This window comes from Camelus bactrianus, chromosome 32 (assembly GCF_048773025.1).
Source record: "Camelus bactrianus isolate YW-2024 breed Bactrian camel chromosome 32, ASM4877302v1, whole genome shotgun sequence".
Taxonomy (NCBI): domain Eukaryota; kingdom Metazoa; phylum Chordata; class Mammalia; order Artiodactyla; family Camelidae; genus Camelus; species Camelus bactrianus.
In genome coordinates, this window is record NC_133570.1 from 11,503,969 (window position 1) to 11,525,550 (window position 21,582).

The 21,582-nt window shown below is 47.3% G+C and overlaps 1 protein-coding gene across 3 annotated transcripts in view; it reads left to right on the top strand.

Moving 5' to 3' along the window:
- Positions 1 to 21,582, top strand: part of NOS1 (nitric oxide synthase 1) — a 166,200-nt gene that overhangs the window by 115,175 nt on the left and 29,443 nt on the right. For 2 of the 3 annotated variants that reach the window (XM_074356469.1, XM_074356470.1), the window contains exons 7-18: positions 194 to 285; positions 3,063 to 3,204; positions 5,809 to 5,948; positions 7,507 to 7,681; positions 10,739 to 10,840; positions 12,325 to 12,519; positions 12,931 to 13,016; positions 15,402 to 15,546; positions 16,512 to 16,616; positions 17,177 to 17,235; positions 18,202 to 18,303; positions 20,272 to 20,388. In XM_074356469.1, coding sequence (XP_074212570.1) covers positions 194 to 285; positions 3,063 to 3,204; positions 5,809 to 5,948; positions 7,507 to 7,681; positions 10,739 to 10,840; positions 12,325 to 12,519; positions 12,931 to 13,016; positions 15,402 to 15,546; positions 16,512 to 16,616; positions 17,177 to 17,235; positions 18,202 to 18,303; positions 20,272 to 20,388 — 1,460 coding nt within the window. The remainder of the gene's footprint in view (positions 1 to 193; positions 286 to 3,062; positions 3,205 to 5,808; positions 5,949 to 7,506; positions 7,682 to 10,738; positions 10,841 to 12,324; positions 12,520 to 12,930; positions 13,017 to 15,401; positions 15,547 to 16,511; positions 16,617 to 17,176; positions 17,236 to 18,201; positions 18,304 to 20,271; positions 20,389 to 21,582) is intronic. The other variant, XM_074356471.1, reaches the window with a different exon arrangement.

Genomic DNA, 21,582 nt, shown 5'->3' on the forward strand with positions numbered 1-21,582 from the left:
TGGCCATGGTTATTAGGATGGGGGGAAAAAGATAATATAAAACCCAGTCTGTGGCTCAGTAATGGAATGCTCACTATTCCAATGGAGCAGCAGCTAGAGTGGGCTCTGGGCGCTCCTCCAATGAGACGGCTGCCCTGCGGGAGCCAAGGGAGGAAGGCGGAGGCAGCCAATCCCACAATGTACCCCCTTCCAGGTATTTGATGCCCGCGACTGTACCACAGCTCATGGGATGTTCAACTACATCTGTAACCACATCAAGTATGCCACCAACAAAGGGAACCTCAGGTGAGCTGACCGGCTTGGGGAAGGGGAGTCTAATGTCTCCATGGTGTTGACCCTTGGGTCTGGAGTTGGCTCACCTACCAGAGAAACGTTCCGCCTCTTTTCTCAGGGACATATGCCAAGTTGGGAGAGGTGGCCTGGCATCCTTGTTCTAACTGCCAAGTGCCTTCTCTCTCCTGGGAGAAACAGATCCCCCCATGTGGTTTGCAAAACTGTAACAACCCAAATATGTTCATCCCACAGTTCCATATCACCCATGGAGGAAGGCAGGGAGGGGTGTTTCAGATTCCCGGGAGTAGGAAAACCCCATTGCCAGGGATGACCTGCTTTTACCAGCTCCTGCTCTGTTGCCTGGAGCTGCCTCTGAGGCCCCCTGGGTTTCCAGGCAGTTTCTCTTCCTGCTGCTGGAGGGACCGTCCCTTCAGGTTCCACCAAGCCAAGCTACACCCGGGACTCCTCTTGCCTCCCACGAAGAATAAAGCCACAGGGAGTAAACCAAGGCACAAAAGCGCCAATGTGGGCTGGTGGCTTCCACACTGGCGAGTCTCAGCTGGGAAAGGAGCAGCTGGAAGGGAACAGCTGAGGCCCTGCAGACAGGCGGAGACACTTGTTAATCCTGCTCCTTCATTCAGTCCTGCCCCAGCATCTGTTTCCAGCTGCTGAAGACCAGCCCCATCTTGGGGCCAGACAGGACCACTGCAAGGGTATTCCCACAAGCCCCTGCGCTACACTGAGCTCATCCCCAACGTGGCTTATTGGCATTAAGCATGGGTTTTCTTGGATGTGTCTCTTCCTCGGGAAGGAAACAGTATTTGCCAGCTGAGCCCACCAGCAGGAAAAGAGCCTGTAATTTAAGCCCAGGGCCTTCTGGGAAAATTAGTATCCAGATCTTTTCCCTAAAAGACCTCACCCCTCAAAGAGCAACAAAGAACCCTGAGCCTTAACGGAGGTCAAGTTCTTGGCCTCGAAGAGCTGGTGGACTGTTTCGGTAGTTTTCAAATGCTATGATGAGGTGATACGGGGGATTGCCCCAAGCAAGGCAGAACACCTCTACGTTTTTTCAATCTCTATTGTAGGGGAAGGGGGTCCTAAATTAGATCTTCTATGAATGAAAATATTCAGCTGATCTTTTTTTTTAGTAAGTTTTAACCCACATTGAGAGGCCGTAGGAGAAATGTGTAGCATGTATAGAAATAATCTAAACATAAGAGAGGAAGGCAGGCAAAGGAGATAAGGGAGAGGGAAAGAGATGGGATTTAAACAGTGCAGGGCATTTGACCCATGTAGCGTAAGCCTGTCTTATGCTTAGGACACTTGGGAGGTGAGAGGACTTCTGTGTCGTCCATCGGTCTTTTTCCTGCACAGAGAGTGAGCAGCCCGCCCCACTGTGTGTGATTCTGGTGTTTCTAAACATGCTTTTTAAATCTATTTAAACGAACACAAACACGCTGTATCTGCCGCTCAACCAAAGAAACAGCCGTGTGTTTTAATGCTGGAGGGAAACGCCGACGGTTTGACTCATTCTGTGTTCATCTCCAATATGGCGCCTTTGCTAAGCGATTTTTAAGAACATCTTTGGCTCTTGGCGACTTTCACCTTCGGCCCGAGTTCTAGACTCACCCCCAAGGTGCAATGCCTCACTCCCTGCAGTATTAAATGAGGTACTGTCTTGTGCGGACAGTAAGACCTAAATGTGCTCAAAAAGGGGGGCCCTGCCCTGGCAACTAAACAAGACCAGGGATGCTGTGTGGAGAAAGCAAACTTGAGTTGGGCCTTGAATTTGGGTACATGGCAGCAGAAAGGGACGCCAGGCAAGGGAGGCAGCAGGGCAGAGTTCCAGGGGCAGGATGTGTATGGGAGCAGATGTGAGCGATGGGTTGGACCTACAGTGTCGTCCCCATGCTGACACAAGCCAGGATGTTGTTCCCATAGCCTGGGATTTGGTCCAGGGCTGGAACTGATGAGTTCAGGCTACAGGAGCTCCTGGCATGAGATAACATCGAACCACTTTGTGAAAAAGTTATTCTCCATCCTTCTGGTGGTGCCAAAGAGGAAGTCTCGGTTTGCTGTTGAGGTATCATTAACACCTCTCCGAACTGCTGATCTCCCTTTTAGCAAAAAGAGAACAGGGCTCCAGCAAGCTGCCTTCTGCAGGCAACAACATCTTTCTACAATTTAATAACAGTACACGGTCTCACAGTTGCTTAATTTAGGTGGGCAAGGCCAGTGATGATTTCTGGTTTTCTTTCAAAGTAAATAAATATGAGTACAAATGGAAGTTGATTTCTTATCATTCATAAGTCTGTAGACTTTGGCGTGGTGTGGGAGGTGGGCAAACGGGGCGCTAAATAATGATGGTGGTAAGAGAAGAAGACCAGAACTGGGAATCAGTGATGAGTCTTGAAAGGAAATGGGGTCGGATGTTTTTCCCCTGGAGATTACGTGCTGCAAAAGAACTTTCTGGAAAACTGGCCCAAGTCAAGATTGTTTAAAAGTCTCCAGTTAAAGAAGCATTCTCTTTCCTTCAGTGAGCTGGCACAGGGCCTCCCATCCTCCACCCTTCCTCAACCAGGGGTCGAGTGGAGGGTCCAACAAGGTCCCTCCCCTTCCAAGAAAGGGAGAGAGGGAGAGAAGGGGGGGGGCCCTGGGGACCTTGGGACAGATGTGATCCACCCGAGCCTTATGCATTCATTGGCCTGAGTGACACTTTTTCCATATGTCCTCAAAGTGCGAGCCCCCCGCCCACCCTGATGCCCAGTGTCCTCCTCTCTCCACCGCAGATCTGCCATCACCATATTTCCCCAGAGGACCGATGGCAAGCACGACTTCCGAGTCTGGAACTCCCAGCTCATCCGCTACGCCGGCTACAAGCAGCCTGATGGCTCTGTCCTGGGGGATCCAGCCAACGTGGAATTCACAGAGGTGTGTGCCCCCACCCCGCCCCAACCTGGGCTCTCATCCCCCAAAACTGTCTTTATCCACAGACTTTTCTTAGTTTAACATTATCATCATAGGGAGAGTGGTCGGGGGAGGGGAGGTTTACTCATCTACAACCTCCTGCTCCATTTGTCTGCCTCCAGTCCCGCTGGCTCCATTACAGATGTTCATTTGGTCATTTGCATGCTGTTACCTCGCCTGATACTCATGAAGAGGTCTATTGCCCCATTTCACAGATGAGTTGACTGAGTCTCACCAAGGCCAACACATTATCCAAGGCTACTGAAGGGGCAGAGGAAAAGCTAGAAGTATAGTCCAAATCTCTTGCCTCCCCTCTCTGGGAAGAGAGGAGCTGATATATAGAAGCTATGTCTGGCATTATCTTTTTTGAGTTGGGTTATGTCAGACTTATGCTATTCATTCGTTCATTTATTTCTTTATACAACCTAGCCACCCAGCCCCTCTCTGGCTTGACTCTCCAGCATGGCCACCATTGCCGGCAGCCCGAGTTAATTCCTAAAGGCCACTAGGAGCACGAACACCACCCTCTCCTCATCCAGGCTTCCTTCCAGGTGGTGATGCAGACAGGTAGCACAGGTGGGGCCTGGAAGCTTCTGCCACATACGCCCACAGGAGACACCACAGGCAGACCCCAAGCCTGGCATGAGCTCAGGCACACAGGCCTGGCACCTCTTTTATTTGTCACCCACTCAGCCGCCTGAGTTCCTCTTCATCTTCGTTCTTTCCCCAAACCCCCCTCAAACTCCACCCTGGTATCCTCCCCACAGGGGAGCCTGCTGAGGCCACGGGCTGCCCCGCACCCTCATCCCGGCTGACTTTGTTTGCAGGTGGCTTTTCCTATTAAAATATTATTATTGTGAGGAGGGGGCTGTAGCCAAAGTGACCAGGAGTCACACCTGTGCCGTTTTAGACTCAGCCAGACGCTGTGCTCCACTTGGCTGAGCGCTAACTGTACACTTGGCTGACCTTGTCCTTGTAGCCACTGGAACATAAACGCCACGGCCCCTTCCTCTCCTTCTGTCTCCAGAAAGCTCCTGGGCAGAATGGCACATTCTCCTAAACCCACGCTTCTGTGCTTCCTCTGTCTACTAACACAGCAGAAAGAGTCACCCCAGACACAAGCACACAGTTGTCACTTTTGAAACCACCTCACACTGTGCCGTCCAGGATGGCAGCCACTGGCCACCTGGCACTAGTGACCACTTGATATGGGCTAAGTCCAAACTGAGACATGTCCATGTGAAATACACTGTCTCAGAGATAGAGAACAAAGAAAGAGTGGAAAAGATCTCGTTAATTATTTGTATCCTGATTACATATTGAGAAAACAATATTGTGGATGATACTGGGCTGATCTAGTTCTTACATTTATTAGTAAATTAATACACCTATTGTGTTAATAAATATCGTTAATTTTCTGTTAAATATCTTTAAATAGATCAATATTAGTTTATTTAATAACATCATTAATAGGTTAATGATGTTATTTAATTGTTATATATTTTATACTTTTTATATTTTATTAGATTAATAAATATATTGCCTATTTAATTTTAATGTCAAATATAGTATTGATATATTTTATATTTATTTCTTTAAAATATTTATATTTTATAATTTAGTATATTTATATATTTTATTTATATTAATACATTTTATAATATATGTCGATATTACTAATAGAGTGACATGTAATAATATTAATATATTGATATATTAATGCTTCATTTAATATAGTATTAATAAATTGCTATTAATATAATTAATATAGTGCTACAGTTAATAAGTATTTAATAATTAAATATTAATAAATTTTATATTAATACATTTTATAATAATATATATTGATATTACTATTACTATATACTAATACAGTGATATGTAATAATATTATTAACATATTGGCATATCAGTGCTTCATTTAATACAATACTAATAAATTGCTATTAATATAATTAATATACTGCTACAATTAATAAGTATTTAATAATTAAATATTAGTGAAATTAAAACATTGTTTAAATGAATGTATTATTTAAATTATTTTCGCCTGTTCTTTGCTTTTTTTTTAAATTTCTCAATATGGCTGCTAGAAAATTTTAAATTACTTATATGGCTGGCTTTATATTTCAGTAGGACAGTTGCTCTTAACACATGCCTTTTATGCAGTAATTCCGATAGATCGTCCCTCGTCAACGGTAGATTTTCTTCAGGGCACCCAGTGCAAACACTTCCGGAGCAAGTGCACACGAGCAAGCGGAAGGGCGCTGCAGATGCAGCAGTCAGTTCAGTCCTCGCCCTGGGAGTTCCCAGTGGGCAGGGAAGATGCAGGAAACATAACCAAGCGAGGTGCTGGAGGATTGGTTTCCCTGCTGTCCCGAGGGACCACGAATAACCTGATGATATCAGGGAGGACTTCGTAAGGGAGGTGGCGTAGCCCAGTGCCTCCAGAGAGAGGAAGGGGCTGCTGGCGGGTTTGCACTGGGCCCTCTGCCCCTCCCCCACTGCTGTTGCGTCTGGAGGGCCTGGAGCATGCACGGGGGCCTGACCTGGCCGGTCTGGTTGCAGATCTGCATACAGCAGGGCTGGAAACCCCCAAGGAGCCGCTTCGATGTCCTGCCACTCCTGCTCCAGGCCAATGGCAACGACCCCGAGCTCTTCCAGATCCCTCCAGAGCTGGTGTTGGAAGTGCCCATCAGGCACCCCAAGTAAGAGGGACCTGCGTGGGGTGGGTAAGGGTGGGTGGGTTTACCCAGAGCCCCTCCCTCCCCAACTCTGGACCCCCTGGCTCGCTCTCCAGCCCAGAGGCTGAAAAGGGGGTCTCAGTTCTTATCCTCACTGTGGGTTCCTATTCTGTCCTCAAGAATGAATAACTCCACCTTCACCAGCCTGGGGACCACCATCTTTTCTGAATCCAACTCCCCCTCCTCACCCCACTCCTGAGCAATTAGCCAGGACCTGCCGTTTTCCTAGGCCCGAGTACTGGAAGAGCCAAAGCACCATTTTAGATGCCACATGACTTGATATGGGTCAAGTTCAAAAGGAATTTGGAGCCGGGATGGGGCTTTGAGGGCGGGGGCCAGCAGCGCAAACAGAATGTACACTGTGGGAATGAAGGAAATCCACAGGGAGACCCTGGCCTCAGGGCCAAAATTGATGGGGAAGCACCCAAAAAACTCAATCATCAAGACAAATAGTATTTCAATGTAATATTATAAAAAAATCAACATTAACTTTTTTAATCCATGATGCATAATATATCAAAATTTTAAAGACCAGATCCAGTTCAGGGCCAAGATTAGGGGGAAGGAAGCAAGTGAGGAGGTGAGTCATTCAAGTGCAAGGTGGGATCCTGTCTTTATTTCAAGTTGTGGTATTTTGTTTGTCCTGGACTTTTTTTGATTTTTCTAAAAACATTAAATTAATTTTGAGTATTGTGTGAATAAATAAATAATAGTGTTGATCTTGATTACTGGGTTTGTTGGTTCCCCCCTTAAATTTTTCACCCAAGGCTAGTGACTTTCTTGCCTTACCCTAGTCCCAGCCCTGGAGAAGGAGCAAGTCTCTCCCTGGTGAAACTTGGCCTTCGTTGGTTCATTCATTCGTCTGCTCATTCAGTACTGTTTATTATTTCCTCTCTGGGCCAGGAGTTGTTCTAGTTTTTGTTGCTGACTTGGTCCCTGCCTCCACAGTGCTTTTCAATCTCAAGGAGGAGATCAATTACCCAAAGAACCACTTAATTCCAATAAAGTGCTGTAAAATAAATTGTATAGTGCCTAGAGGCATAAAGCTGCCTGACCCAACCGAGACTGGGCATCAGGGAAGGCTTCCTAGAGGAAGCAGCATTATAACTGGGAATGAAAATGTGAGTGAGAGCTGGATGGGCACAGAAGGAAAAAGAAGATCCCAAGGAGGAAGGAACTGCTGTGCAAATGTCCTGAGGTCAGGAGGAATGGCAGCAATATTTACTTTCTCCTGGATTCACCTTCAGGGTGGGTTTGAGGGATAAACAGCAGCCCAGGGCAGTGGTTCCCAGCCCTTGGTGTCCCTCCAGATCACCTGGGAAATACGTTAAAGTGCATATTCTCAGGTCCCAGCTGTGGGAGCCGTGATCCCACAGGTCCGAAGTGAGCCCCTGGGTTCTGACACAGTAAGTCCCTCTCAGATGCTGACACTTGAGCATCCCCAGACTAAGGATATTCTGCCCCCACGTCTTCCCCTGAGGCTCCTGCCCCATGGTGAGCTGGGCTGTGTTGCTCTCCGCAGGCTTGAGTGGTTCAAGGACCTTGGGCTGAAGTGGTACGGCCTCCCTGCTGTGTCCAACATGCTTCTGGAGATCGGTGGCCTGGAGTTCAGCGCCTGTCCCTTCAGCGGCTGGTACATGGGCACAGAGATTGGTGTCCGCGACTACTGTGACAGCTCCCGATACAACATCCTGGAGGTGAAGTCTCTCCTTGGTCATCATGACGGGGAAGCACTAGGCAGAGCGGGGTGGGCTCAGCGGTCTTTCCCCACAGCTGAGCTTTGGGGCTTGGAAACCAGAAGAGGTTAAAACAACCTGCAGTTCTGGGAAAGCCACCTAGCCTTGCCGGAGGCTTCGTGGCATTAAGAGTACATGCCCTCTGTGCCCGGCACTACACTGAACACTTTGTGTGGATTACATGCTCATTTAATCCTCACCACGACCTCCAGGTGTGATAATCCCCATTTCACAGATGAGGAAACTGAGTCCTTTTGGAGGAATGAAATGACAAGCTCAAGGTCACACAGCTAGCCAGCAGCAGAGCTGGGATGTGAACTCAGTCTGGCTTTCTGGTCCAAGTTCATAATAACCATACTGCTTCACCGCCTGTCAGGGTCAAACCTCGCTAGACGGTTTTGAGAATGACCCATGAACTTGCGACATTTTTGGTCTCTTTTCGAAAAAATAAGGGAGGAGGCTTGGCAGTGATTCCCCACCATATGCGTTTCTTGGTGGAGGGTTTGATTCCCTCCCAGGCTGAGTCATCCTCGTTTACCAAAGAGTGCTAGGGCGGACCACTCCCTGGAGCTCAACTTCAGTGAAAGCGTCAGGATTGCTGTGGCTCTGTCAGCAAATGTTGTTTCTAACAACAGCCTGCTGTGGTTGGCCTTGTTTCAAAAGGAGGCACTGAGAAACAGAGAAGTTAAGCACTGCGCCTAAGTCACACAGTAAATAAAGTACAGGGCAAGATTCGAACTCAGATCCAAGCATTTGATTTTATATTGTTAAAAATCTGGGGGGACCTTGACGACATTATACTAAGTAAGAAGTGTCAGACAGAAAAAGACAAATACTATGTCATTTCACTTACATATGAAAACTAACAGAAAGTAGAGTGGGGGTTACCAGGGGCTGGGGGGCAGAGGAACTAAGGAAGATGTTGTTTAAATGTACAGACTAGCAACTAGTAGATAAATGAGTCCTGGAGATCTAATTCACAGCATAATGATTATAGTCAACAATAATACCGTGTTATAAATCCCAAAGTTGCTAAGAGACTGTATCTTAATTGTTCTCACTACAAAAAAGAAATGGTAATTACATGATGTGATCGAGATGTTAACTAACGCTAAGGTGGCAATCACACTGCAATACAAAAATGTATCAAACCAACACTCTGTACACCTTAAATTCCCACAATGTTACAAGTCAGTTTTACCTTAGTTAAAAAGAACTCCATGGGTGTTAGTTAGCCTGGAAAACAGAACCAGGGGTCCTCAGCCTTGCCACACACTGGAATTTCCTAGGGAGTTTTTTTTTCATGCCCTGGGTCTCATTCCCCAGGATTCAGATGAAGTTGCTCCAGGGTGGAACCCGGGTACCAGCACTTCTCAGAGCTCCTCAGAAGATTCTGCTGTGTAGCCAGTGATCGGTACAAACTTCTGGAAGGAAAGGAAAAGCTATTTCGGGCAATTTCTATTGCTGTGGCTCAAGTCATATCTGGAAGTGTTTAGAGCCATATATATTTTTTCCTGCAACTAATTTGTGTTCTTTTAACCAAAACAGTGCTATAAAAGTGACGATAGCAGCTTGACTGGCTGTACACACTCTCCCCTTTCATAAAATAACTCAGGTTTTATATATATATATTTATGTAAAGCAGCACGTTTCTTTTTCTCTGCGTTTGTGTCACCGCTAAAAGACCCCAAACAGAACCTAACTCCTCAGCCTCAAAAGAGTAAGTTGATAAGCCTGCATTCATGATCCCTGCTTGCATTTTGACTGCAAAAAGTAGTCACTGGGTTACTTAAATGAGACTCCCTCCCACCCCAGCCGTCCAATTCTAACTGCCATTATGTACAAATGTTGACAGCTGGGGCTGGGAGGCAATTTACCCAAACCTGAGAAATTGTCACACTCCAGCCCCATAATGAGACCTAGGTTCCTGCAAGTGACTAGAATTGACAGAGGAAGTGAGAAGCCAGGCTCTAATTAATGAATTTGCTATTGAGTCTCCCCTACTCCTGACATCAGCTCCGGCTTCAGCTCCAGCTGTAACAGAAATGTCAAGAGTTGTTTTTGCCAAGTGGTTTTGCCGCAGGAGTCAGCTGGTGGGGGAGCTGCTCCCAGGTCTTGGGCATTACGCATCTACCTGGGCTCCAGCCCCGAGGCCAGCTGACTCTGTGGACTGTGAGCAAGTCTGTGCCCCTCTCTGAGCCTCAGTTTCCTCATCTGTCAGATGGAGGGGACAAGTGTCCTCATGAGCTCAAGATACCCATCCATGATCTGGATTCCAACAGTGGCCATTCCAGAGACGGAACAGGATAGGTGGAGAGCTCTTCCTACTAGAACACAGACGATGTCACTCCCCAGACCAGCATTTTTCCTTAAAACCCTCCAAAGTCCCTCCTCATCATATTTGGAATAGATTCCTGACTTCTTTACACATCCTTCAACATCCTGCATGATCCGGTCTTGCCTCTTTCTCTCTCTGTCTCACCAATTCCCCCTGGCTCCCAACCCTCCAAATACACTGGCCTTCTTTCTGTATCTCAGAGGGTGCAAGTCTGATCCCACCCCCAGGGTCTTTGCACATGCTGTTCTCTCTGCCTAGAACATCCCCTCCCAGGATTTGCAAATGTCTTGCTTCTTCCCATCATTTGGGTCTCACCTGTACGCACCTCCGCGGTGGGCCTTCCCTGACTATCCTGGTTCAGTTCATCCTGCCCCCATCTCTCTCTTCATCCCATTTCCTTGCCTTATTTTCTTCCTAGGAATTCGCCCTCATCACAATATTAAGTGTCTCTCTCCCCCACTAGAAGGTAAGCTCAATAATCAAAGACCAGCGAAGTCCCTCTAGTGTCCTGCCACCAGCAGCTCCTCGATAAAAAAATTTCTGAGTGAGTGAGTGAATTAGGCTGCATATGAGTTGATTAATTAATTAAGAATTTCATTAGTGACACTAGTCCTGTCCTTCTTTGGTCTGAAATCCAGAGGTGCCCCAGCCTGTGAGCCTGTGTTTCCTTCCCCTTTCAGGAAGTGGCCAAGAAGATGAACTTGGATATGAGAAAGACATCCTCCCTATGGAAGGACCAGGCGCTGGTGGAGATCAACATTGCAGTTCTGTACAGCTTCCAGGTAGCACCTGGGCACACCTCCTGGCTGCCAAGCCTCAGTGGGGAACTAAAACCTTTCAGAGCCTTGGAGCAGGTCATAAGCCCACCTAGCAGGAACCGTCTTTGCAGGGACCTGTCCACCAGCAAGGTCTCCTTCCCATCACACATGCCTTTCTCACGATGGATCTTGGATGGGGACCATTTGAGGACAAGAAGAGTACACAGGGGCTTTGTGATTTATTGCTCATGATTTTTAGAATTGAGATGGTAAACATCCTCTATGTCTTGCCACCTCTTAAACACTCAGACTTTTACATAGCAGAGATAAATACTCATCTTCATTAGAAGTGTATAGCCCCTTCGCCCCCGCCAATGCATGTGGCTTCCAGGCAGAGGCTATTATGTATAGTATGATGGCTTTAAAAATTATCAGCTAAACTGTGACACTTTGGAGAACAACAGGGGGGACACCAGTAATAATTGTGACACTATACGTGCATAAGCTGGGATTCTCCTGGGCAAACCAGGAGACCCCATAGAACAGAGGTCACTGTCTAGAGTAGAGACGAGCTCTGGGGGTGACACTCTGGGAAGCCAGACCCTCATAGACATACATAGAAGGCATGCACAGAGAGCTGAATGAACATATCAAGTCATGTATAGACATGGATATAAACCATAAGTCGCCATGTCAGGAGCAGGGATCCTGGGTATACTGAGGACTATATATCCCAGGGAAGGGACCAGTTGAGATGGGGTGAGGGGGAAGGAAGCCCCCTTCTTTCCCTCTCGACCACAGAGGAGTGAAGTCTTGGGAGTTGTTGAAAATGATGGAGTGTGGCTTGATGGACAGACTGACGAGCCAGAGACAGCAGAGATGTGAGTGAGATGAATGACTGAAAAAGAAAAGTGCAGGAACAGGGGCAAAGTTTTGTGGGCAGAGAGAGGAAACACTGCCCGGGTAAGGCAGGACTCCAAGCCAGCCAATCGCAGGGTGCCCTGGGGCTGGGTTACCCAGACGTTCAGTCCACCCACCTCTGCCGAGATTGACTTGTTTTCCTTTTGATAAACTCATCCTTGTTACTTAAAAATTTTTTAAGAGGATTTTGTATGACCAGCATAAATGGAGAGCCAGTATCATTTACCATAAATGGAAGAGAATTTTAAATTTAAATAAATACATATGGGGAAAACAACACAGAGTTGTTAGATTCTAGTTGCCTGAGGTTCCTCTCTCATTAAAAAAGAAAAAAAGGAGTTGGGGAAACGGAGAGAGGAAGATTGGTAAGAGAGAAGTTAAAGGTGAATTCATGCCACATGGGGACTTTCTCCTGGGTGTAATCAGGATTGAACATACAACACAGAGAATCACTTGACACTTTTTACCTAAAATCATCTCCAGAACCACCCCTTGGGAAACACTGCTCTATGCGTGAAGGAGTCCCAAAACCCCAAAAACCCCAGCTTCTCCTACCTTCTGACTCCTTGTCCCCTCTCCTCCCGCAGAGTGACAAAGTGACCATCGTGGACCACCACTCGGCCACCGAGTCCTTCATTAAGCACATGGAGAATGAGTACCGCTGCCGGGGGGGCTGCCCCGCCGACTGGGTGTGGATTGTGCCCCCCATGTCTGGCAGCATCACCCCCGTCTTCCACCAGGAGATGCTCAACTACCGGCTCACCCCCTCCTTCGAATACCAGGTCCTGCCCCCTCCCCGCCTCTTTCATGCTAGGTCTTCCATAGCCCTTGTGTACGTTATGCTTAGAGCACATCTCCGTTCAAATTAGCATCTTGGACACGTAAGTGTGGCCACCATACTGGACAGCACAGCTCAAGCTGAAAGACCAGTGGAGACAAAATGAGTAGTCTGGGGTCACAAGGAGAGGGTTTGAGAGTATCTCAGGGCTGAGTGTGAAGGTCTAGCTGGACGAGGCAGAGACGCTGGACCAGCCGCTCTGTGCCAGGCCCCCTGTGGTCACCACCAGAATCACTCCCTTCAAGGGCTAAAGGTTGGGCATGGCTGGGCAGCCACAAGCCCCCAGGGAGTCCTGAGCATCTCCCAAGCGGAGCCAGCATCCCTCACTGGAGTGACCATAGTCCTCTCTTCCCAGCCTGACCCTTGGAACACCCACGTCTGGAAAGGCACCAACGGGACCCCCACAAAGCGGCGAGCCATCGGCTTCAAGAAGCTGGCAGAGTAAGTCTCCTAAAGCAGGTGGGGATGGGGAGTGAGCATGCCCCAGAATTCAGAGAGCCCCAGAAAGGGAAGCTGGGAAGATACTTGTGCCTCTGACCTCTCGTGTGATGTAATTTCTCCACTTTCTCCAACCCCCTCGTGCCTTCTTTGTCTCAGAGTCTGGGACATGAACATTGCCACACCTCTCCTCCTTCCCAGCCTCACTTCTTCACCCCAGGTTCGTAAATTCTTGTCCTGGAGGCAGTGTTGTGTTGGTAAACCAGCTCTCCTAATAATAGTGATGGCCATAGTGATGATAATAGATTTGTAACATTTGGCCATTTTCATGATGTAAATGCTCCCACTAAGGCCAGTTTCCAGCTCCCAATAGGAAGTCACTGAACCCAGAGTAGGGAGGAGCTGGCATGAACTGGTGCCAGCACACCCCTGCCTAGGGAGAGCTCTCACCCAGGGCTGAACTCTCATTTCACTTACTCATTCATTCATTCATTCATTCAGCCAGTAAGTAGATACAGAATGCCTGCTCGGTGCCAGGCGCTGTGCTGGGCTCTGGGGATGCCCTAATGAGCCAGATCGTGTGGTCCCTGCCCTCACGGAGCTCATAGCCATTCATTTGTCAAAGAAGCACACAAATGCAGTAAGCATTGCGAGTACCATCAGGGACTGATTCCATTTGATGGAATGGCTCCATCAAAGAGACTTCACCAAGTTTGGGAGGTCAGAAGGGGCTTCCTTCCGGAGATGATAGTTGAGCTGAAGAATGAAATGAACAAGATGTCCCTGAGCAAAGGAGGGAGGGAAGGGGGTTATGGACAAAGGCTACTCAAGAGTAATTGTCCAGAAGAACACATGGCCAGCCAGGATGCCAGCTGACAGGTGGGGTGTGGCTGACTGAGATGGTTTCATGGGGATGCCAGCCTTCTGTCTAAAGATAGAGAGCTCCCCTGATCCACTTGGCAGAGACCCTCTACTTGGAGCTAACTTCCTGGCAGAGGAGCTAGGTATGTACCGAGCTACTAACTCACTTTCCTTCGCTCCTTTGGTCCAGAACTCTCTACATATGGTACCTCGTTGTACCATGGGTGCTGTCCATGCCATGGACCCCCGAAGTGAGACACTGCTCATCTTGCAGAGACTGAAACCTAGGTCCTGGCTCCACTAATATGGCCCACGAGATCTCTCCCTCTGTCTTCCCTGTCCTTCTCCTTCCACCTAACTTTGTCTTCCAGCCAAGGAAGAGTACATCAGCCGCCCTTCTTCCCACAACAAGAGCATCACGAATATTCTCAGGGATGGCAGCCTTTGGCTCCAGTTCAGTTCAGATGTTCCCAAGGGAAAAAGGGAGGGAGAAATCTAAAGCGTTAATTGCACTATTAAGTTTGGGGTAGAAACAGTGGGAGTTAATTTTAGGTACTTTTTTATGCTCCGATCATTCAGAGGGAACCCTCCAGGCACCTTTTATTCTTTTCTGTTTCTCCCCTCTTAGCTCTGGCAGCGTGGGTGGTTTCCCTGATTCTAAGAAGTGATGAATTTACCACCTAATCCGCAGGTGGGGGTAATTAGCAATTTGCCTGCTCTGAGATTCCTAGTTAGAACAGGGATGCTTGATCGGAAGGTGAGCCCAGGCATTCCTGAGCCTCTGGCCTGCCTGCCTTCCCCATGCCCTCGTAGATGGTTTTGAATTCTCCATTTAAATGGAAAGAGCATAGACTTGCCCCTTAAACTCTCCAGGGCTTTGGTGGTAGCAGCATTGAAATCCATTCCTCCTTTTGATGGATACGTATTTAGTGCCAATTAAGCATCAGGCTGTGCAAGACCCTAGACATGCATGGCTGATCCACCCACACCCGGTCCTTCCTTTGTGGGTTTATAAATATCTAAAATCCCTTCTAATCTGGTGATTTATTAGTGATTCGTTCCTCTCACTCTCTCTCACTCTCTCTCTTTCTCTCACACACACACACACACACACACACACACAAACACACACGAATGACAGCCATTTCTCTATGTTTTTCGGTCCCTATAACAACTCCTGGCACATAGTTAGGCACTCAATAAACATTTGGTGAAAGAATGGTCATCTTTCCGGCAATGCTTGGCGAACCAAGGTTCTCAAGAATGAGGGCAATCAATCAAGTAACAAACCATCAAAACTAACCAACCGTGTTAGCTCATGACTGGTTGCTCTGGAGGGACTTATAAAGGGATAAATATGGCACCTACACTTGGGCTTTGAGTGTCCCTGAAGCCACCCGAGATTAGAGAGTAAGTTCCCTCCTGTTGTGTTTCATGGATCATGGTTCTTGCCCCAAAGTCCCAGCCTGGCATCCTCCCTCCTTTCCACATTTCCCGTTTTTCTTTCCATCCTCTCCCCCGCCACAGAGCTGTCAAGTTCTCAGCCAAGCTGATGGGGCAGGCAATGGCCAAGAGGGTCAAGGCTACCATCCTTTATGCCACAGAGACGGGCAAATCGCAGGCTTATGCCAAAACCTTGTGTGAGATCTTCAAACACGCCTTTGATGCCAAGGTGGGTAGAGGGCAGGGCCAGCTCTCCAGCCCCTCCTGGTAAATGAAGTTGGGAAGAGGAGAGAGGGAAGTTAGCAGAGAAGCACCCCTTGAGAATGGGTGAAGGCACATCTGAAGATGCCCATCAGCCCAGTCACACACATCTGCTTATATTTCAGGGGACTCTGATGCTTCTCTCCCTGAGAACCCTCTAGGAGTCCAGGAATCCCCACCCCCATCTCTAGAGCGAAATGTTAGAAAGCTTATGAAAAACAATTCTGGAGTCAGTTTGGGAAGCTAGGCATTTAATACAGTTAAGTGGCTTTATTTGCTGCAGGACTTCTCAGAGCCTTTAACCTGCAAGTATGGGTTATCATCTCCAAAAGAGGAGAGAAGAGAATGGAAATGTTTCCCAAATATGTTTGCTTATGGCTCACTTACTTTCAAGGAGCATCTTTGGAGACCAGGCTTCCCTAGAACCTACTTTGAGAAATGTTGCTCAAGTAACGCTAAGATACAGGGTAACAAACTTTCCCAAAGGTAGATATCTCAGACTTTTTTGGCCCAGGTCCTCCATACAGTTGGAGGGAGGGTTAAAAAGGAAGCTGAGCAGATAATTGGTCAGATCCAGCTGGGTCATTCCCAGCCTAAACTTGGTCAAGAAGACTCCAGCATCAGTTGGTTGTAAGGAGTCCCAGTCAAGATCTGTCTTTACTGGCAGCCAACCCATTGCCCCAGACTCTCTGTGGTCCTGCAGACCACAGTGAGCACAGGAAGGTTCCATATTACTAAAAAGCTTTTCATTCTACCCACTTGAGTCCACTGAAATAGTGGCACTCAGAAATTTGGTTCTTATGAAGGAGATGGCCCATGAAGACCCATCGTTTTTGCCTCTCTCCTCTCCCCCCACCACTTTGTTCCCTCCCACCCTTTTTCTCTCTTCATCACTTTCTCCCCTCCTCCCCCCCCCATCATTCTCCCACCTAGGTGATGTCCATGGAAGAATATGACATTGTGCACCTGGAACATGAAACTCTGGTCCTGGTGGTTACCAGCACCTTTGGCAATGGAGACCCCCCTGAGAACGGGGAGGTGAGATGAGCTTTCTCCTGTTCTAGCATGTGTTTCCATGAGCAGGAAGGAGGGGCAGCAGTTACACCTGCTATTCAGCAGCAAATTCTCCCAGAACCTCAGAGCCAGTGATCTCGATTTGGATTCAAGTTCTGCAAAGATTGGACAATTCCAAGTCCTCAGTCTATTGGTGTCCACTGACTAGCTGATCCCTAGTGAAAATATTTTCACCTGAGTGAGCTAGTTCTTTCAAATGGATGCTCCAATCAAGAGCTTGGGGTCCTCTGCTCCAGATGAGAGAAGTGGGGACAATATTTTTGTAAAAAGCCACAAAAGGGATTCGTGTGCTGGGGGTAGTGGGGGCAGTCCACACCTCCATAGCCCTTTGTAAACAACCCTGCTCCACGTGCACCTGCAGCATGGCTGCCCAGCCCGAGCCCCTGACCATCTCTGACACCCTGGCCCCCAGGTATCAGGCTCCTCGTTTGCCAGTCAGGACCCCAGACCCTCAGTGCTGCCCAACCTTGTTCCAGATTTAATCATACATGCCTCACATTTTGTTCATCTCTTTCAACCTCCAGAAGTTCGGCTGCGCTTTGATGGAAATGAGGCACCCCAACTCTGTGCACGAGGAAAGGAAGTAAGTGAATGACCTGCCAGTATCACATGACAGCCCATGGGGTAACTGAAACTTGTCTTTTGGCATCTGGGGTTCACATCTGAGTTCTGGATGGTTTTGAGACCTAAAGTCCATTTGTAACTGCTTTTTAGTAGGTAGGTGTATGTGGTCCACTGGGGTGGAGATTGTGGTCCCTTTGGTCACTTCACAGCTCTGTGCTTCAGTTTCTTTTTCCATCAAATTGGGTTTATTATCCCTGCTTGAAGTGTCTAACCTGTACGTATCAAACTGGAAAACAGACGTCAGCATCCTGTGAAAAGTTATGAGTGCTGTGTAAATACCAGTTCTTACTATCTCCGCCCTTTGGAAACCTACATGCAGAATCCGTGAGCTTCTTTCCCTGGAACATTTCCCCCTGATGTTAGTGGAGTTGCATTCACTAACGTGGAGGTTGACTCAAAAAGATAAGATATCTTATAAGATGAAACGTGCCTGAGGTCAAAATCTGTTGCTGGTGAAACTGCATCTAACATGGGATTGGACTCTAAAGATACTTCATCAGGTGACAAACACCCGTAGTCAAAATTACCCTTGAAAAGACCTTAACTCCACCCAAATAGAGAACAGATGGCCTGTGCAGACAGAGCTGCCTTTCTGTGAGATCAACATCGTGTTTCCTCCAACGTGGAGCCGGTCTTAAGTTGAACATCACATGCCGTCGCTGACTGGTGTTTAGAGGCTGCGTTCTGCAGAAAATCCCTTCTGGTTTTCTTTCAGCCAAGCCCATGTTGCCAAACTTGCATACATTCCATATTCCAGGGGACAGCTGAGTTCCTTGTGTTCAGCCCTCATTCCGTGCCCAATGCCAGCATCTTAGTCCTCACTCTCCCTGCCTCTCTCCTTCCCACCCCATCCGGGTGGTCTTCAGCAGGTCCTCCTCACCCCTCCTCCAGGGAGAGATAGGGCACCATCAATTCTCCCCTCTAGGTACCCGGAACCCTTGCGTTTCTTTCCCCGTAAAGGGCCTCCCCTTCCCCGAGGTGACAGAGAACTCCACGGTCTGGCTGCAGCCCGTGACAGCCAGCACAGGTAGAGCGCGTGTGTGCGCATGCGTGTGTGCATGTGCGTGCATACAAATATGCGCTCGTGTATGCCTTGTGTTCGTGCGTGAGGAGTGCGTGTGCGCGCATGCGTGCCTGTCAAGGTGTAGGTGTGTGCGCATGCTCGGTGCTGCAGCAGCCAAGACCGCATCCGGGTCTCAAGGAGACCAGCGTTCTACCCTAGGCTGTGCCACTAACTCGCTGAGTAACCTTGCGCAAGTCGCTTGACCTCTCTGGGCCTCCGTCTTTCTCATCCACCAAATGGGAAGAAACTATCTGCCCTGACCACTTCTGGGAGCTGCTGCCAGGATCAAAGAATAATAACAAAAAAACAACGCATTTGGAAAAACCTCCAACCTCCTACAAATACATGTGCCGTTATTTTTACCCCACAACCATCAACCACCCCTCCCGCACTAACAACACAGCCACCCCCTGATGTGTTACAGGCTTATTTGGAGAAGTGACTCAATGTGAGACTATTTTAGGGCAGAAAATACACTTAAATATATTTAGAACTTTCCTGATGCTGGAGCATCAACTTTGAAGAACATCCAGCTTAGAAACCCTGCTGCCAGAGTGCGCAATTTCTTTTTTTGTCTTTTGCATTCAGATTGGTGTGTTGTTTTTTTGTGTTTTGTTTTGGTTTTTGATTTGGGGGTTTTGTAGGGGTTTTTGTTTGGGGTTTGTTGGGGGGTTGGTCTTAGAGGTTTTTTTTTTTGTTTGGTTGGGTTTGGTTTTTGTCTTAATCTAAGAATAAAACTTACCACTTTTAGAGGAAAACTGGAAACCATTTTTGGTTTTGTTTTTTTAAATCTTGAAGCTCCTGAGCCTCTAATGCTGAGGTCTGAGTCCCAATGACATCTTTTCTTCCCCTTCAAAACAATTTAATAAGAAATCCAATCTCTTTTCAGGTTATGTGTCAGTGCTGAAGATTTTTCATATTTACTTGAAATGTGAAACATGAGAGACCCTTGAAATGTCTAAAGACCGTAACTTTATTGAAAGAGACTACTGTAGTGGTTACCAGTGGGGAGAGGGAAAGGGGAGGGGCACTACAGGGGCAGGGAATTAAGAGGTACAAATTATTATCTATAAAATAAGCTACAATGTTATATTGTACAACACAGAATATGGTCAATATTCTATAATAACTGTAAGTGAAGGATAACCTTTAAAAATTCTGAATCACTATAGTATACACCTGTAACATATTATATCATACATCAACTATACTTCAATTTCAAAAAAAGGAAAAAAATTTTTAAAAAGAGAACGCTGAATGGGGCAGTCTTGCACCATCCAATAAACCTTTCTATGAGCATATAAATGTCCTATACCTGTACCACCCTGTACGGCAATTCCTAGCCCCACATGGCTGTTGAGTACTTGACATGGGGCTAGTACCAGTGGGGAGCAGAATTTTTCATTGTATTCAATTTGAAAGAATTTAAATTTAAATAGCCGCATGTGGCCAATGGCCACTGCGAACAGCACAAGTGTAGTTCCTGGCTACTCAGTGTGACGTGTGGGAACCAGTAGCATCAGCATCTCCTGGGAACTTGTTGGAAATGCAGCATCTCAAGCCCCACCCTGTTCCCATCTGAATCAGGATCTGCATCTTAACAAGATCCCCGCATGTCTCCCGTACCCATTAAAATTTGGGAAGGAAGGAAATGTGGTCTGATGGGTTAAGGTGTGATCTGTTCTTCCTGAGTCAGATGTGGTTAGAAATCTTTTAAATACAGGTAGCATCAAATGCAGATGGCTAGCTGTCATTGTGGAGGGCGAGGGTACGTTGATACGTTCCAGACAACGCTGTAGGTGTGCTGTGGTCTCACTCAACACTCAAGGAGTGGTCCTAGAACCAGGGCTCGTAATTTGGAAAGCCATTGAGGTATTGACCCCAGAAGGGGGCTGCAAGCCAGAGCTCACAGACTCTCTTTTATTTTGGCAGGAGCTACAAGGTCCGGTTCAATAGTGTTTCCTCATACTCGGATTCCCGCAAATCATCAGGCGACGGGCCAGACCTCAGAGACAACTTTGAGAGTGCCGGGCCCCTGGCGAATGTGAGGTGAGCGAGAGACCCAGGACGTTGGGGGTGATGAAGGCTCTTGGGAAAATGGACTTAGTTGCAAAATGGGTTCTTTGTCAGGGGAAGGGAGGTCTCCCTTCCATGTCGTTTTGTCCCTCACATAACCAGTTGCACTCTGGCTGTTTGGGGATACCCCTCCCACTAAAGCACACTACCTGGACCCTTCCTGTGATCTCTTTCTGTACACACTCCTTCAGAGCCCCCATCACCCAGGTTTCACCCCATCACATTAGTTTCACATCAGTTATGCTGAAGGATATTACTCAGTGAGCTCCCTTCCTAATAGAAGCTTTAATAGAAGCTTTAATAGAAGCTTCGGAGATACCCTGCTATGACCCAGTGGTTCCTAACCTTGGAAGCTCATCGAGATGACCTGGAGAGGTTTACAAAATACAGATAACCAAGCCCCACCTCCAGAGATTCTGATGTAATTGGTCTAGAATTGGTCCCAAGCATTGCTTTTTTTTTTTAATCTCCCTAATTGACTCCAACGCGCAGATTCAAAAAATACTGTCCTGACACAACATTGTAAAATGACTATAACTCAGTAAAAAAAAATGCTGTCCTAACTCCATGCTTCCCAAAGCATAGTCACATCCCACGAGAGCATTTTAGATAATACATGGGCAGATATTTCATATCTCAGTGGTTGTGTGTTCAGTTTAATGGGTATTTGGAAAGAGAGCAAACTGAATATCAAACCCTTGGTTTCACAGATCTTGGTCAAGTTGAAGCTGATGTAAGCTCAGGCCTGGCCACTAATCTCTTAGACCTTTACTCATTGAAACTTCCCCTCGCATGCTCAGGGCAGCACTTAATAAATGATACAAATCACAGAGTTCCTGGATATTGAAGTGTTGTGTCCATTGGTACACTTTTTAATAGACCTTATTTTTTTAGGTTTGCAGCAAAATTGAGGGGAAGATACAGAGATTTCCCATATATTCCCTGCCCACCCCCAACACACACACACAGACTCCTTCATTATCAACGTCCCCCCAACAGTGCTACATTTATACAGTCGACAAACCTACATTGACACATTATCACCAGGGTCCATAGTTTACATTAGAGTTCACCCTTGGTATTGTACGTTCTGTGGGTTCTGACATCAGTTCATTTTTTTCAGCTTGACATTGAAACATCTGTGGTTTGACAGTCAGACCCATTTTT